Raw genomic sequence first — 17344 nt, 5'->3', positions numbered from 1 at the left:
AATTATATAAATGACCTTTAAAATAAATATGAATATTGAAAACATTGTGTATGTATAAGCACAGTAATAAAATACAAGTGAAATGATTAACCATCTCTTTTAAATTGTTATTTAACTATACAAGTGGAATTTTGGTATTGGTCGTACGATGTCCACGTGAATTGTTCGCGTACGTCGTCGTAATGTCAACAAATTACTCCTCTAGAATTTAATTACTACATAAATAAAGCGTGGCGGTAAACTCTCTCTCTCTCTCTCTCTCTCTCAATTGGCAAAATAACAATTCAGAGTGTGTGCCATCAACTCACTCCTGCCTTCCTCTTTCTCTCTCTACAATGATCTCAAAATGATGCAGATGGCCTCAAAAAATCCTCTGCTGTCATCGATTCCTTCCCTTGTTCTAGGGTTTGTGTATCTATATAATCTATAGACATAACCTTATATGATAAGTTAGTCTTAATCCTATATGGTAATCTATAGACATAACCTTATATGGTAAGTTAGTTTTAATCCTATATGGTAATCTATAGACATAATCTTATATGGTAAGTTAGTCTTAATCCTATAAGGTAATCTATAGACATGGCCTTATATGATAACTTAGTTTTAACCTTATATGGTAATCTATAAACATAACCTTATATGATAAGTTATTTTTAACCCTAGTCCTTTCTTTTTATATATTCTCTCTGTTTTAAAATAATTTTTTTTTTTCTTTTTTAAAGTAGGATAGTAAACAGTTGAAGTAGATATGGCTAGAATACCATTAGGGTTTCGATTTGCTCCAACAGATCAAGATCTGATCATTCAGTATCTGCGAAGAAAGGTAAAGGGAGAATCATTGTCTTCAGATGTCATAATTGAGCGCGAAATTTATGACAAATCCCCATGGGATGTATTCCAGGCGAAAGATCCATGGCACACGACCAACAAAGACAAAAGAGAATTTGTTATCTACGCGTTCACGAGATTGAAGAAAATTGGCGCCAAAAAGAGAGCTTTGAGGAGAGTTGGGTGCGGGACATGGGATGGCCAAACCCAGTCTGAGAATATTTATAATCGACAGAAACAGCTTATCGGAGTCAAGAAGATGTTGGTTTTTGAAGCGAATGTGAATACACATGAGTGCTCGATTATGCCGCGAGGTCATTGGATTATGCATGAGTATTCATTGGACGGTGTGAGTTTGGATGGACTGGGAAAAGAAGGCGATCGTGATTACGTTGTTTGCAAGATAAAAAGAGACGATTCTAAATTTCTCAAGAGAGCAACAAAGCGTGTTCATGGGGGTGGTCATGGAAGAACTATTGATGATGATGATGATCATGGTTGCATGTCAAGTCTTTTGGGATCCCATGAAGAAAACCCTACTCATAAGAAGATGCGATATGTCAATGCTACTCTGAAAAAAGAAAAAAAAATTTAAAGTCATAAATTTTAATTTTGTTTAATTTGTGTTTGGGGTAGTAATTTTTCTTTAATTTCACAACCTTAGATTTTTGCACTGTATTTTTTTTTTTATGGCCAGTTGATTTGGAAGCTTAGGCCTTCCCGACTTTATTTTACAACTTTATTCTACTGAAATAATTTTGATAAAGATGATTTAACTAGTGGGTTATGTTCTGGATCACTCAATCACTCGAACCAATTCATGAATTTAATTGGGTAGTTTTTATTTGGATCCCTGAGTATGTCTATACGTCACATTATTATTTTATTGAAGAGCAAAAGCTAGGTAAATGTTTGAAAATTCAATTAGTTACTAATTTTTTATTTTTGAAATTAAATTTTAAAGATTAGGATCCACCAGGAAAAGATTAAAATTAGTCAATAAATTTTTATTTTTGAAAATCAAATTTATTCTGTAAATTAAAGTTTACAAAGGGGATTTTAATTTCTGTTTTTATCAAATTAGGATCGAATGAGGAAAGGTTTAAATTAGTTACTAATTTTTTATTTTTGGAAATTAAATTCTACAAAGAATAGGACTTACTCAAAGCTGACTTACCTTTTTTAGTTTTACTTTTATTTAAGAAGTTTATTATTTTAGAATTTTTAAAAATAATCCTTTGATGTATAAAATTTAAATATGAATCTAATATATATATATATAAAATTTTGAGCTTACAATTTTTTTAAAAATAAAAAATATTAAAATTACATTTCCATTATTTCAAAAATTATATAATGACCTTTAAAATAAATATGAATATTGAAAACATTATGTATATATAAACACAAGTGGAATGATTAAACCATCTCTTTTAAATTGTTAATTAAGTACTACATAAATTAAGCGTGGGGGCAGACGTTCTCTCTCTCTTAATAGGCAAAATAACCATTCAGAGTGTGTGCCAACTCACTCCTGCCTTCGTCTTTCTCTCTCTACAATGATCTCAAAATGATGCAGATGGCCTCAAAAACATCCTCTGCTGCCATGGCTTCCTTCTCTTGTTCTAGGGTTTGTTTCTCTCTCTTCCAAATCTTTTTTTTTTTTTTTTTTTTTCAATATTTCTCTTTATACGTACATATATATACTGTTTATATATTGATCTCATTCCTGGAAATCAGTTACCCCTCTCGATTTTGTTGGAAGTTATCTGAAACGTTTGATGTATGAAAATTTTGTACCCATTTGAAAAAATTGCAATATGAAGTGGTAGTATTGTAATTGATGTGGGTTTTAGGTTTGGGAGAAGGGTTGGTAAAAATGAATGTGTTGAAGGATTTGGTCTTGTGCCTTTCTAATTGGAATCGTTGATTAGAGGCTTTTATTCATTTGTTTATATATAATTTTTTTTTTTTATTTTGTATAATTTTCAGTCGTATACTTTGTACATGTTTTGCCTTTCAAAGAATGTCACTGTTGGCAGTTATGGGGTGTGGTAAAGTGTATGCAGTATGCTAATTTGTGAATTCTGAAAGTTTAAATTGATATGACCAATGGGCATTAGCCTAGATGGCATGATCTCTCCTCTCCAGAGGGGCAATATTGTGTGCGCGGGGCGTTTGCTTGAACTCCCAAATCTCTCTCCCCCCCCCCCCCCCCCCCCCCCCCCCCCACCCCCAAAAAAAAAAAAAAAAAGATTTTAATTTGATATGGTTTCTCTGTAAGGTTATTATTTCAGTATCATTCTCTGTCTACATGCATTTAGATCCCCTTTCTTAAGTTGGAATTTTAATTTTCATTGAATTTTGTATTTATGGTTATGCAAATGGTTCCGATAACGACTGTGACTTGGGCCTGTTTTTATGTGAGTTCAAAACTTATATTCATTTTATGATCCAAGTAGTGGGTTAAGGTGTGCTTGAGTTTTCCTCGTCATATGATATTTACCAACAGTGGCTTTTCCTGTCATAGATGCTTGTTTTCACACATGTTCTTGGCATAGTTGACAACATTTCATAGGAAAGTAGTTTTTACTTTAGCATTTTAGCTAAGCAATCCAGATTTTCTATGGTCACCAATTCTTTTTCTGATTTTTTGCCAATGCTAGTTCACTTTTTATGAATGAAATCTGAACCCTCTCCCTTTTTTCAATTGTGTTAGACGGGGAGGGAGCTTTGCATATGGCCAAGCATGAGGCAACTTTTCCTTAGGAAAAATCTCTTATATGGATTTGTGAAGTTCCTGTCGTTGCCATTCAAAACCTTGCGGGGAGTCGGTCGTTCCCTTGGAGTTCGTCATTTATGCAGCGTTATCAATGTTTCTTCTACGTTGCAAATTGAATTGGTGAGCAGATGTTCCTTCTTCTTTTTTTTCCCCTGGTGTATAATTAATGATTTGGAAACTTTGTGGCCGCTATATGATCCATTTTTTGAGGTGCTTAAATATTGGCAATATTTCTTTATAACTATTTTGCCATTCCCTTTATAATTTTCTGTCAAACTTATTTTTACTTTTGCAAATGAAAACGTTATGTGACATTAATTATGAATTTTCTATGCCTTAAACATTTTCAAGGATGCAATGCATCTGAGATATTATTATTTTTTAAACTAAAATAACTTTCCATTTGATATTATATGTTTTACAAATGCAACTGAATTTATGATTTTTTTTATCGTATTAATTTAATATGCAACATTTTCTGCACAAGTAGGGTAGTGTCTCTTGTTGTCTTAGATGTGTGCTTCCTTAATTTATTCTAGCTGAATTTATATAATTTCATCTGCTTGTGCATGTGTGTTCATATTTATGTAGAAACTTGCACACAATACAGAGACACACATTGTATCATCCCAGATTACGAGCATTTTGCATATGTTTCCCTGTCCTTGTTAATCTTTGATCAATTTTCCCGTCAGCAGGTACCATGTCTCAACGACAACTATGCATATCTTCTACATGATGTGGATACTGGCACTGTTGGAGTCATTGATCCTTCTGAAGCTGCACCTATTATAGACATCCTGAGTAGGAAAAATCATAATTTGACCTACATACTGAATACTCATCATCACAGTGATCACACTGGTGGGAACATGGAATTAAAAGAAAGGTATGGTGCAAAGGTATGGTGAATTTATCTTCAGGTACAATTTATATGTCAATATTTTATTTTTAAAAGGTATATGTTAGATATTTGAATGTTGCTTGAAAGAACAGTAACTCTAAAGAATAGAATTATCTCAAGTCCAATTATTGTTTTATTCGTTTTGTTGCTAATTAACCATGCTGCGTGGAGTGTTGGAACTTTTTGCTTTGGTCAATGTTACCCCCATCTGCACAATAATGCTTGCATGGAGGAAGATCTCGGATTACTGTTTATCTTGAAAAAAGTAACTGATCTTCTCTTACCCTTTGAATACGATAGTTCCCAAATTCTTCCAATAACAATGTACTACTCTGTGGCTATTAAAGATTTCAGAAAGATGATTAAATGCTCAATTAGAAAGATAAATACTTGAAACAAAAGGGGACGGTAACCTTAAGTGAGTACATTTGTCTTGGAAAATTTCACATGTCAATTGGTGTGATTTTCTCAAGTACAAAGCTGACTAGCAGCCTTCGTCTAACTCTTGTTATCAATTGTCATCTTACCACATATATGGTGACAATTAGTGTAAAGTGATTACCAGTTGTTATCTTAATTTTCATTCTATTAGAGTTAAAACTACACTTTAAGGCTTCTTTCTACGAGCGTTGCTACAATTTTCAAAAATTGACTGAGTTTTGATGCCTTGAACAGAAACTTGGTGCTATTAGAATAGTTTATTATACTTCCTTTACTTGATAGGTTTAAAGTACATTGAACTTTGCGTTCTTAATTATGATATTCAATTGATCAAAACACATAGGTTAAGCATATACATGGGTAACATGATGTTGATTATAGAAGACAGACCCTTTGGCCTAAATTTGGGGCTGCAGGGCAATGCCAGTAGGAGACATTTTTGGCTCAAATGAAGTAGACAGTGGTAATTGTTTAGCTTATTAGCTTTTGCAGTACTGTAGTTCTGACCTCTAATCTATGTTTTACCAAGAAAAAGTTATCTAGAATAGTATGCTAAACATGAGTCCTGTTACTTTCTAATGGAGTAATGTTTTTTTTTTTTTTTTTTTTTTTTTTTTTTGTTTTTTTGTTTTTTAAGTGGCATACATATTGCCACCTTAAATTAATACACGAGGAATAAGAAGTGAATATCCTTAGGGGCCATTGCTTGGTATTGGTAAAGCTTGGTCTGTTAAGCGTGAGAATGTTGGTTTGAATCCTGGGTGCATTTACTTTTTGCATTTAATGCTAAAGATTAGGTCTCCAGGCACCCTCGATCAATGGGGATCGCACTGGATAATGAAACTCTTAAGTAATTTTTATTCAAAGTGACACAAGAACCAAGAAAACAAGACTCTATGTATAACATTGTATTATCTCATTTAAAGGGATGTTTGGAATGAATGTAAATTCCTTTTTTTTTTTTTTTTTAAAGATAACTGAATAATTGGAAGTTAAAAAAGTTGTTTTTGTTTGTTTCTCATAAAATACTTTACAATTCTTACTGTTGAGAACGAGAGTATCTTTCTATGACTCTTTCTAAAGTAATTTTGAAAATTGATATGAAAACTGCATGTTTTTTGATAACATAAAAGGGTTATTGCTTAGTGCAATGTTAAAAACTCAGGCTAGCTCGCACGGGGACACAGTCGAATATGAGAGCGATGACTTTGTGCAGGCATGATTATTTGATAATGGCCTCTATTTACTTATTTTATGTTTCTAGAAAAGATCACAGTGATCTTTAGGGAAAACGATCAAAAATTACAAGATGATGTATCCTTTAAATTTCACTATTTCCAAGAAACTGTTTAAGAATTATTTATTTCCTTCCTTTTTCTTATTATTTTTTAACTTTCTTCTTCCCGATTGCTTTCTAAGCATTCTTCTCTTTGCTACAAAATCTCTATCTTCCCTGTTTGAGATAGATTATAGCTTCTAGGGTTTAAGTTGTAATGGATCATCTTAACTCCATGTCTATTGTCTATTGTTTCACCCTGAATGAAGGAGATGTACGTTTTATTGGGACATTCACCTTGATCTTAAAGTCTCATGCTTCAAGAGCTGTAACATATATCGAGGCCTGAACTATTTTGGATTATGATTTCCTAAACAACTACTAAGTATATAGGACTTAATTTCAAGGCTACCATAGTTTAAAAAGTTTATTACACCTCAAAATCTCTACTTGTAATCTAATAAAATTGTACCTTACTAAAATTAAAAAGGAAAATCCAGCAATATATGACCTTGGTTGGAACTTGGAAGTCTGCTAAAACTTGAACTAATCAAAACTGTATGAGATAGGGCACAGGATGGCCTCACTAGGTGGTGTTGAAGGGAGGGAGATTTGATGTCTGCTCCTAAAATTGAGCCTTAGGGGGAAGACTCCTTTTTTATCGTTGGTTTTTCTTAGAAGGTTAGTTTGCTTTCTATAATATATGCATAAGAAGCACGGAAACTTTCAAGAGAAAACCATATCTCTGTTGGATACTATCCTGTGTGGATACTAACATTCCTTGGACACCCCCAGATGTGTTCAATGCATTTGTGTCCTTTATTTGAAATCAGAATTTTTAGTTTTGGAGACATTGCCGACATTTGTTGGACTTATGCTAATCCGTTATGACTAAAAAGTGAATGTGAATAAGAACCAAAACAACCACACTTATGACTGAAAAAGCATCATCTAGTCCTTTCCATCCTGCTGCTTTAGTTTTGCAGATTGTGGTAGGTTATTAGTAGGTTGACAAGTTTGAATTTCTATGATGTATTTACTTTAAGCCTATATAACTCTCTGGAGGGCAAAAAATTGGACCAACTGAATCAGGTTTGATCTTGAAAAGCGCTTCACCATATAGTTTACTTAAATTGTGGTAAGGCTGTTTGAATTCCTCTTTAAAAAGAGGATATAAAGTTTAGTGGAACCTGGTTTCTTTGTCTAGGCAAATACACTTTAAGCGCGTTAGATTCGGATATTACAGAATATATTTGTTGATACAAACAGTTGCAGTGCATATTTTTATAAGTAATTTTTCTCTATTTATTTTTATTTTATTTTTACATGGTTTAGTTTACGTTTTTTTGGGGGGTAAGTTGGTTTAGTTTATGTTGCTTACAATTGCTTTGAAATTTTCTATTTTTGTAATTTTTAGGTAATTGGCTCAGGAATTGACAAGGATAGAATACCTGCCATTGATATAGCTTTGAATGATGGGGACAAGTGGATGTTTGCTGGCCATGAGGTGCTTATAATTGAAACTCCTGGTCATACTCAAGGTTGTTTTCGTTGCTCACCCATTAGATATTTATCTGGATGAAGTACTTGAGAACAGTTTTTATTTTGAATTTAGTAGATGAAAACATATCATATCATTTTTTTCTAAAATCATATTTTTTTATCATTATATCACCTTCACCTTGTTTTTTGTGACTAGCCACTGTTCAAACTTTATGTTTATAATGTGCAGCATGAAATATTCTAGGTCTAAGATCCTCTTTGCATAGAATTTTCATGTTCTTCAAATCATTTATTGCAGTGTTGAACATTTCTGTAGATTTATGGAATGCATCATAGGCGACTAGAAACGTCCACAAGTCATTTTTGTGATCATAACTTTATACACACTTATATAGCGAAAGGAAGATATGTGAGAGAAAAAAATTATTGGATTTTGGGAGGGTTGGATGAAGTGGTAGATTTCGAGTTGCACTAGGCAACTAGTGCATACTTTCCTAAAACAAGTAACTGTATTGTCAGACTCGTGCCTATGTTTTCTGTCAAGGCTGGATTTGTTGGACATCTGGGCAGTTTTTTTTTTTTGATAAGTAAGATTTCATTAAAGGCACCCAAGGAAAACAAAAGCCGCCCATGACAGTACTATAACTTAAAGCTATCCAAAATATCCAAAAGAATATCCATAGAGATACAATTCCACCCATTGACCCAAAAGAATAAAGAAGACAGTATATTGTGTTTGAGAGACCAAATAGGAGACTCCTCACCGTCAAGGATCTCCTATTTCTCTCGCGCCATAAGTTATCAAGCTTATACTTTGGCATAACTGAGTGGCGCATACTTGTCACAAAAAAAAAAAGAAAAAAGAACTGATTGTTGCACAAACTACCATTAATTAAGTTTAGTAAGATGATAACATCTGGTATAATTCAGGGAGATAGAAGGGAGCAAAAACAATAGTTGTCTAAACAGGCTCTCTCTCTCTCTCTATATATATATATATATATATATATAATATGTAATGTCTGTTAATTATTTTGGACATCATGTTGGTTGTGGTGTGGATTCACGCATCCTATGGATTATGTCACACCAACTCTTTTAAAGTACATGAGGTATCCATGTCAGACACATCACTCCGACATGGTTATGGAATATATATCCAACTCATTTGGTTAGACAAGCATCTAACAAGAATATCCAAGTATTCAGTTTTATTATTTAATTGTTGTAACGCTTGAAAGGCATTTGTTGAACACTATGTTAAATAAGAACAGTAATTTACTCTAGAAATAAATAAATAATGACCAAATTTTAAAAGTGTCCTTGTGGCTTCTTGTTTGGGGATTTCATACGTCCAACATTTACACATACCCACACCCCACATGCTTACCCAAGTCTTAGTAAAATAGCTGAAGGAGACCAAATGTTTAAGGGCAAATTACATTTACCTCCCCTCTAGTTTACTTAAACTCCAGAGACCTCACCTATGTTATAAAAAATGACAGAAACCTCCCAACATTTGTGTCCATATAACATTTTAGTCCTGTTAACGGTCAGTCAAGGTCAACGTGAATAAGTTCTGATGTCAGCCAAATATGTCATTATAATACCTATTTTGCCCTTAAAAAGTATGTAAAGACAATGGTACCCTCAGTAACTGCTCTAAAAAGACTAAAATAACCCCAGTTTGGCTCATTTGAAATTCCACATTTGTCCTCTCACCAAATTTTAATTTACTATTACATGCTTCTGTCTGATATACACTCTCTAAAACTCTTCTTCTCTCTAAACACGCACTTTTCTGAAAATAATCTATATATATATATTCGTAAGATAATAGCCTCATCGTCTATAATGTTCGGGACTGGTTTCGTTCGAATTTGGGTTTGAAACAGAGACTACAGTTGGAAAGGATTGTGAATTTTGGTTGTTTCGAACCCAAATTGTAAACTGTAGAATCAGCCAAAGATACATCGTCCTCGTCCATGGCGGAATCTTTGTGATGATCCAACGGTTCCCCCTAACCACTAACCCTAGAAATGTAGGGATCTGAAATGGGTTTTCTGGATCTTGGCTAAATGTGTTGAATTGGGCATATTTCCTTAAATTAGGAATGTTGTTAATTTGGAAGATGAGAAGATCTGGAAGAGAAGTGACAGAAAATCTCTTTTGCAGCAGAAGTGTGTATAGGATTTAGAAGAAATGAAAGGGTGTATAAACCAAGAAAGATCAATCAATCAACCTTCTACATCACTAATCCTTCTCTCAGTGTTAAATCCTTCATTTGACTCCATCATGTACCAAAAGTCCCTTAATTCACTTTTAATTTGTTGATTCAGTTAATTATGAGAGTATATGTAGATATTTAGCGAGAGATGAGTTTATTGCTTGGATTGGGTTTATATATAACTTATTGTATACACACACACACATGTATGTATAGTTATTGTGATTGTATACAAGAGCATAAACACTTACATGTATGAAGAGATCAAACGGATCTCTGATACTGATCAAACCGAGGGTGTATGTATAGGCATATATATGTGTGTGTAAGATTGGTTTTGTTGATCAAACCCATTCATATGCTTTTGTTTGGGTTTGCAAAAGAAGAATTTGACTGTTACTTGGTTGGATTTCTAAAGTGAGTTTATTATTATTTTTCATGCTTTAGTCACATCAAAAAAATACTAACAAATTAGGGTAAAAAATAGTTTTTTTTTTTACGAGGGTATAATAGTCTTTTGTTAACTCCGTTAATGCCGTAAGACAACATCTCACAGGAGGTCAGTGTCATTTTTGAAAAGATGAGGGAGGTCTCTGTAGTTTTCGTAAACTAGAGGGTAGGTAAATGTAATTTACCCACCATTTAAAAACTCTTCTTGTCCATAGTCTTTCCCCCTATGGACATAACATAAGTTCATTATATGTAACTTACCCTCTTAAGACATTTTTGGTTGGGGATTTTTTAGTTGTTCATAACGCTAACCATTTAAGTCAGAAGTTCTCTTTCATCCCTGGTGGTTGTCATCTTATTTTTGTCCATTGATGTGAATAACTATGCCCCTTTGGTATTTTTAGTGGCTTTGTCATAGAATTGTTAAAACATATATCAATGCATATTCCTTTTTATTTTATTGTTTGTACTTTGTTAGGGGATTTTATAGAAGTAGTTTATTATAATTATCTCATCATTATATATATTATGCATTGAAATTAGCTTAGAATTACAACAAAAGTAGTAGGATAACAAATATAATATAGGATTTATCATGTGTGTGATTTTTTAATGTTCTTGTCACGGAGTTGTGAACCTTTCAGTAACATGTGGTTTTATTTTTCATCTTCTTTTTATTTTTTATTTTTTTTATTTTTTAATCTTTTTTCTGTTTTATTTCAGATAATGTGATTCAATTTTTGTTTCTTGGGATAATTTGGTCTCTTAGAAAGTTTTGAAGGACTAGCTGTACAATTTAAAATAACAAGCAACGGGTGACGTAATTGTCAAAAAAATATATATATATGAGAATTTAAAAGAATTTTAGAACTAGTTTTATTATGGATTTTGCATAAATGAAATGTAGGGAAAAAAAAAAAAAAGATTATGCATAATGAGATTTTAAACTAACCAATTAACTTTGCAAGTAATGAAGTAATTAAGTTGGAAAAAAATTATTACTTTTGATTCACAAAGGACCTTGCACAATCCAAAATTCATCCCTTTAGATTTTAGTTTGGATTCGTGAAAGTTGGCACAAAAATTTTAGTGTTGATCTTAATTCCAAGCAGGTCATATTAGCTTCTATTTTCCGGGATCAAGCGCAATTTTTACAGGAGACACTTTGTTCAGCTTATCATGTGGCAAGCTTTTTGAAGGAACCACTGAGCAGGTAAATTTTTACTTTGGTGTGTTGTATGTTCTAGTTGGCTCTGAAAATTGGCTCTGAAAATTTTCTACTTCAAGCTTTAAACTGGTTGTATATCGTCTTTTGTGGTTATTTAAAAAAAAAAAATGTTGTAAATTGATTCATCCTTCTGCCCCATCTCTGCTGTGTACATGCTTTTGTGTTCTGAACTAAGAAGCATGGATACAGATACGGGACAAGGGTATGACACGACATGACATGGACACAACGACACGCAAATTGTAAAAAATTAGGATACGACATGGCGGCAACACGGCGAGTCAGCGACTAATAAATAGACCTCTTTACATATATGATCCTATATTTTAAGAGTAATATTATTTTTCATCAACCTAACAATGAAAAATTCACAAATTATAATAATTAATGAGCTAGAAAAATAATTAGTATATTGTCTAAAGAACTACACAATTGAATCTACTCAACAACAATAATATTAGTTGTTGGCTTGTAGGTTTCCTAGACTTTGTAGGATGGTTGAGGTGAAGCATGCGGTGGTGGCGGATTATTTTAGGTTAGAGAATGAGAGAGCTACTTGGGATTTGAGATTTCACAGAAATTTTAATGATTGGGAGTTGTTGGAGTTTACCGACTTAATGGGATTAATCTATAGCCATGTGGTGGAGGGGGAAGGAAGGGATGAGATGGTGTGGAAGGGGGATTCTAGTGGGGTGTTTAAGGTGAGGCTGTTTTATAAAAGTCTTACGAGTTTGATGAGCAATGGGTTTCCTTGGAAGGCTGTTTGGAGGACTTCATCTCCAATAAAGGTGGCTTTTTTCACGTGGACAGCGGTGGTTGGCAGCATTCTTACTTTGGATAATCTTAGAAAAAGACGCCAAATAACAATTATTGGTGTTGCATGTGTAAGAAGGCGGGTGAATCGGTGAATCATCTCTTGTTGCATTGTAGAGTGGCAGCGGATGTGTGGAGTCTGATGCTGAATGTTTTTGGGGTGGAATGGGTAGTGTCAAGTAATATGAGGAACATGTTAGAAGCTTGGAGAGGGAATAGAGTAGAGAGTCGGGTTAGGAAGGTGTGGAGGGTTGCACTTCTTTGTATTTGGTGGGGGTTGTGGCATGAGAGGAATATGAGATCTTTCGAAGGACAGGAATCGTCGGTGTGGGTTATCAAGGCGAACATTTTGCATTCTCTTTTTTCTTGGGTTAATGGGAAAAACTGCCCATCTGTAGATTGTTTTTTGGATTTTGTTGACAACTTACCGTTGTATTGACGCGTTTGCATTTTTTGGTTTGTAAGGTTTCGCTCCCCTATGAGCGTGTTTGTTTATACATCTTTACTTATCAAATAAAAAAATAGTTGTTGGGACAAAAAAAAAAAAAAAACTTGAAATATTATATGTTATGACCGCCATATTTTATTAAAAAATTTCTAAGAAGTCATCACTTTACACTTTAACCTATCTTTCTTTTTAAAACTTTCTTAAAACCCCCTAACGATACGGTACGCGTGTGGGACACATGTCCATCACGTGTCTGTGACGTGTCCACGGCAGCGTATCCAAAAAAAAATATATCCGAACACTTATTTTGACTGTCCATCATGTCTAGGGCCGTGTACGATGTGTGTCGGTGTCCAACACGGATTCTTTGGCCTGTCCATGCTTCCTAGGTTCTAAAAGGAAGGGAATGACTACCTTCCAAACAGTGATTGCTAAATCAAAGTTAATCTCTATGTTTCATTTCATATATAGACTTTGAAGGTTCCTCAGATGGTCAACAAACTCTTAACACCATGGTTATGCTCTGCAATAGTGTGTGAGACTATGTTACTTGGACTATTCTAAATGCATGAACTACCTGTGTGAGAAGTGTGATATCTATATGGTTGTACACAAAACTTTTTTTCTTAAGTTTAATTTGCTACATTTTTTGTTTAAAAAAGAGTGAACTGAACGCTTCTTGTCATTAAAATAAAAAAAAAATGAATTATATTTACTATTATTATTTGAATATTTAGACTTTATTTGTTTCGATATAAAATCTTTTCCAGAAAATATATTTTGCATTTTCCGGTATTTGGTTTCATACAAAGTTAGGAGAAACTTTTTACAAGTGAAATTATTTACGGTGTTTGCAAGTTTTCTTATGCATTCTCATTCACTGTTTTGGCAAAACCAACTGTGACATCAAGTCAAACCAACCAGTAAATACCACAATTATATTAAGGTTAACCTAATCTATTGAGTAGTTTTGAACTCTCTTCTTCAAAAATCCAATACTACCTCACTTGTTTTAACAATCCATCAACCCTGGTACTGGTGTCTCGAAACCACGGTATCCATCAGAGCGAAGTAGCACCATTGATCGACAACCTATGTAACTATGTTACATGGACTTTACACTATGCTACAAAAAGACGCTACGTATCCATCTATTCTTTTTGGAGTCTTGGTAGTGTTCTCCCCCCCCCCCCCCCCCCCCCCCCCCCCCCTCCTTTTTCTTTCGCATTACTGTAAAAGTTACTTCTGTCTTTCAGGAAACAGTGTCGTTTTGTAAAATTAACACTACACTATGCTCTTTACCGAGATATAATTATATGTAAATACTCAAATGACAACACCAGGGGAAGGGTTGAAGTTTTCTCGTCATAGTAACAACAGGCAATATTAAGCATGAGGGTAGTTATTTTGTCAATCAAAAAGAGAGAGAGAGAACAATATCAGGTCTAATAAATTTATTGCTTCTGCAGATGCTGTCTTCCATTAGAAAGATAATTTCATTGCCGGATGACACAAATATATACTGTGGTCACGAATATACTTTGGTAAGTTTTGTTTCCATCAGCATTTTCTGCTCCCTTTTTGATACCTGACACAATTGTCTTGAGCTGTCTTGAACTTCAAATTTTGTGAGAAACCTAAATATGCGAGACATGCTTTGACAGAGTAATTCAAAGTTTGCGCTGTCTATAGAACCAGGGAATGCAGCTCTGCAGACCTATGCTGCCCATGTAGCCCATCTTCGCGATAAAGGCTTCCCAACGGTAATTCCAGACTGACTTCCTTTTGTAATTGAATTCTAGTACTTTCTGAGCATTTAATTTTGAAAAATTAGCATTTTTATGTGACTACACATCAAGTACGAAAAGCCTTTAACAACTACAGTGGTAGTTTTTGTTTCTTAAACTTTATATCAGATTTATGTTCAACTGTCAACCCTGTGTCATAAGATTTTTTTATTTACTCTGTTGATGCATGGACTTGATATGTCATTAACATGTCTCACCTTTGTAGTCTTTGAGTAACATAGGCAATTACTATGTTTGATTCCGAAGTAGTGATGCTCTTAATTTATCAACTATCATTTACCAAAGTACTCTCGTCTCCGATGCAACCATGAACTTAATGGCATTAAGGCTCCGTTTATTTGAGCGTAAAATGTTTTCCTTATAAAATGTTTTCTATGTAACACTTTTTCATGTAGAATGTTTTCTTTATTCTTTATTTTCCTGCATTTGGCTAAGGTTTTGAAAATATTTTTCAAAAAATATTTTTGCTGTCTGACTTCTAAAAGTATTTTTGAATTAAAATTTAAATTTAAATTCTTATTTGAGTCATTGATTATTCAATTTTTCTCTTACTATCAATTGGTCCAATTATTTTTATACCAATAATAATTATTTGACAAGTAATATAAAAAAATAATCAATTGATTTTTGAAAAAATGATAAGGATACCCAAGCAAGTCTCTCTATCATCGAATGCAACAAGTGAGATTTTTTTTTTTTTTTTTTTTTTCTCCCCTTATACGTGTCACTTTTTAAGGTTTTAGAAAGTAATACTATAGGTTAATCACTAAGCCAATAATGATGACAAAAAAATATAATAATAAAAGCAAATTGAAGAAACCAAAAATAGGAAATTGTATGATTGTTGTTAAAGAAGAGATTGGCCTCATGCCTCTCGCCCCACAATAGGCATTGAGCATATTGACTCTTCTCTTAACAGTTATTTTGTTTCTGGTCACTATAACACATGTAAAAGGGCTCCTCTCGTTCTCTCTCTAAAAACTCTCTTTTTATTAAATGGCTCCTTTCATTATCTCTCTAGACGCTGTCTTTCTATCTCTAAACTCTCTCTCTAGACTACTTTTTAGCCACTATGTAACTCTTCCATGTACTTGATTGACGTTTTTTATGACATATGCTTTTGTTGAGGAGATTGAGAGTGAAATTGATAGGCTCAAAAAACGACTTTCGGAAAATTAATTGGTAAGTTGTTTTGGTTAAATTTTGGGAAATTATTTTCCTCTGTAAAAAATTTTCTTTGAATTTGGGACTACCAAACACCGGAAAACATAGAAAATATTTTTCAGAAAATGTTTTATGCTCAAACAAACAGAGCCTAACTGTCCCAAGAATTGGGGTTGTAGAGAAGTTGAATGAGCTTTTCAGCTTGGGTTGGACATACCTTATAGATATGTAACATGAGTTGCATGATGGCTATCTCAAAACTTACCCGGGTGGCTCAACTCTGGGTTGTTGAGTTGAACAAGTTTTCGGAGTGTGGCATTTGTTTGTTAACTTCTAATCAGACCTAGTCCATATGTCGGATGGGCTGAACTGAAAGCAATCCAAGCTGCACGACTCCATAGTAGTGTCCCATGGGTTGTTTCTGAATGACAAAGGTTACATTGTTTTCCAAGCTAATTTGGTTTGCTAGCATCGTTCTTTTATTTGTTCTTACAAATATGATTTACGTTTACCTTCACCATATGTGACTACTGTTTGTGGTGTCTTAGATTCCAACTACATTAAAGAAAGAAAAGACATGTAATCCATTCCTTCGCACATCAAGTATGGAGATCCGGCAATCATTAAAAATTCCAGCCACCGCAAATGATGCAGAAGCCTTGGGCGTCATCCGCAAAGCAAAGGATAATTTGTAGGAATTTTTACTATCCATTTCCATGTTGTGTATAGGAAGGAACCATCAATTTCTTAAATAAATCACCTGTTTTTTCCAATATATCTTTGGAGAAATCAAGTTCTTTTGCTTCTTTTTTTTTTTTTTTTTTGTTGTGTTCTCTTTCTTTGAAGGTAAGCTGAATATATTTGACAGTTGACACCAAACTAAGTACTAAATGCATTGTGATGAGCAATATTTGGTGATACTTGGGGACTTGGAGTCTCTACTAAAGTTGTAGTAGCTTATAAACTGTTATTAGTTGTACAATGGCCTGTTAAAATGCTTGGGACAAATAAAACTGTTATCAGGTGAGGGCTCAGGATATGAATGCCTCTGGTTTAACTCTGAATTGTGGGTATGCGATTTGTCATGAGTAGAAGATTAGGGTTATGTTAGTTTATTTCTTGTCAATCTAAAAATTAGAAAATATTCATGTTTTAATCCACCCCAAAAAAAATGCTATAAAAATAAAATAAAATAAAAATGCAAGTATGAATTTCAATGAAATATATTGATGTATATTCTAAGAAGCACGGACAGTTCTACTAAGGAGTAGTACTCGTGTCGGACATCGATACTCCTCAAGACACTCTTTGAATACGTGTCTATAAATAAAAATTAATTTTATTAATTCAGACACTTCGATGACACTTTTTGGACACTTTGTTAGCACTTCTTGAATATTTTTAATACAAGTCTACTAAATAATTTTGAAAATAAGAAGAATACAAAGTAGTGAAATAATGATATAAAA

The 17344-nt window shown here is 33.5% G+C and overlaps 2 protein-coding genes across 3 annotated transcripts; both read left to right on the top strand.

Moving 5' to 3' along the window:
- Nucleotides 1-751: 751 nt before the first annotated feature.
- LOC132274995 (NAC domain-containing protein 83-like) lies at nt 752-1426 on the top strand. The gene has a single exon (XM_059776379.1). It carries the CDS (start codon nt 752-754, stop codon nt 1424-1426), a length of 675 nt encoding a protein of 224 aa, XP_059632362.1.
- An 878-nt stretch (nt 1427-2304) lies between these two features.
- Nucleotides 2305-16795, top strand: LOC132301458 (hydroxyacylglutathione hydrolase 2, mitochondrial-like). 2 transcript variants are annotated; one of them, XM_059798714.1, is made up of 8 exons: nt 2305-2461; nt 3551-3733; nt 4312-4515; nt 7652-7775; nt 11527-11627; nt 14373-14447; nt 14568-14690; nt 16424-16650. In XM_059798714.1, the coding sequence occupies exons 1-7, from the start codon at nt 2402-2404 to the stop codon at nt 14679-14681; spliced, it is 861 nt and encodes a 286-aa protein (XP_059654697.1). In that variant the 5' UTR covers nt 2305-2401; the 3' UTR covers nt 14682-14690; nt 16424-16650. The 2 variants fall into 2 exon arrangements, with proteins under 2 accessions (XP_059654697.1, XP_059654693.1); XM_059798710.1 differs by having other exon boundaries at nt 2306-2461; nt 14568-14666; nt 16424-16795.
- The last annotated feature ends 549 nt before the right edge of the window (nt 16796-17344 follow it).

This window comes from Cornus florida, unplaced genomic scaffold, assembly GCF_030987335.1.
Source record: "Cornus florida cultivar Cherokee Brave unplaced genomic scaffold, ASM3098733v1 CherokeeBrave_3.0.0_Hap2_Chr01, whole genome shotgun sequence".
In the NCBI taxonomy this organism is placed as follows: domain Eukaryota; kingdom Viridiplantae; phylum Streptophyta; class Magnoliopsida; order Cornales; family Cornaceae; genus Cornus; species Cornus florida.
Note: the sequence above shows the minus strand (reverse complement) of the source record. Positions and strands in the feature narration are given on the sequence as shown.

What these genes read in the sequence shown, in the direction of transcription:
- LOC132274995 (XM_059776379.1), top strand. Translation starts at nt 752, where the DNA reads ATGGCTAGAATACCATTAGGGTTTCGATTTGCTCCAACAGATCAAGAT.
- LOC132301458 (XM_059798710.1), top strand. Translation starts at nt 2,402, where the DNA reads ATGATGCAGATGGCCTCAAAAACATCCTCTGCTGCCATGGCTTCCTTC. An exon ending in GTGGTCACGAATATACTTTG is followed by an intron (nt 14,448 to 14,567) that starts GTAAGTTTTGTT and finishes ATGCTTTGACAG; the next exon opens with AGTAATTCAAAGTTTGCGCT. An exon ending in GCGATAAAGGCTTCCCAACG is followed by an intron (nt 14,667 to 16,423) that starts GTAATTCCAGAC and finishes GTGGTGTCTTAG; the next exon opens with ATTCCAACTACATTAAAGAA.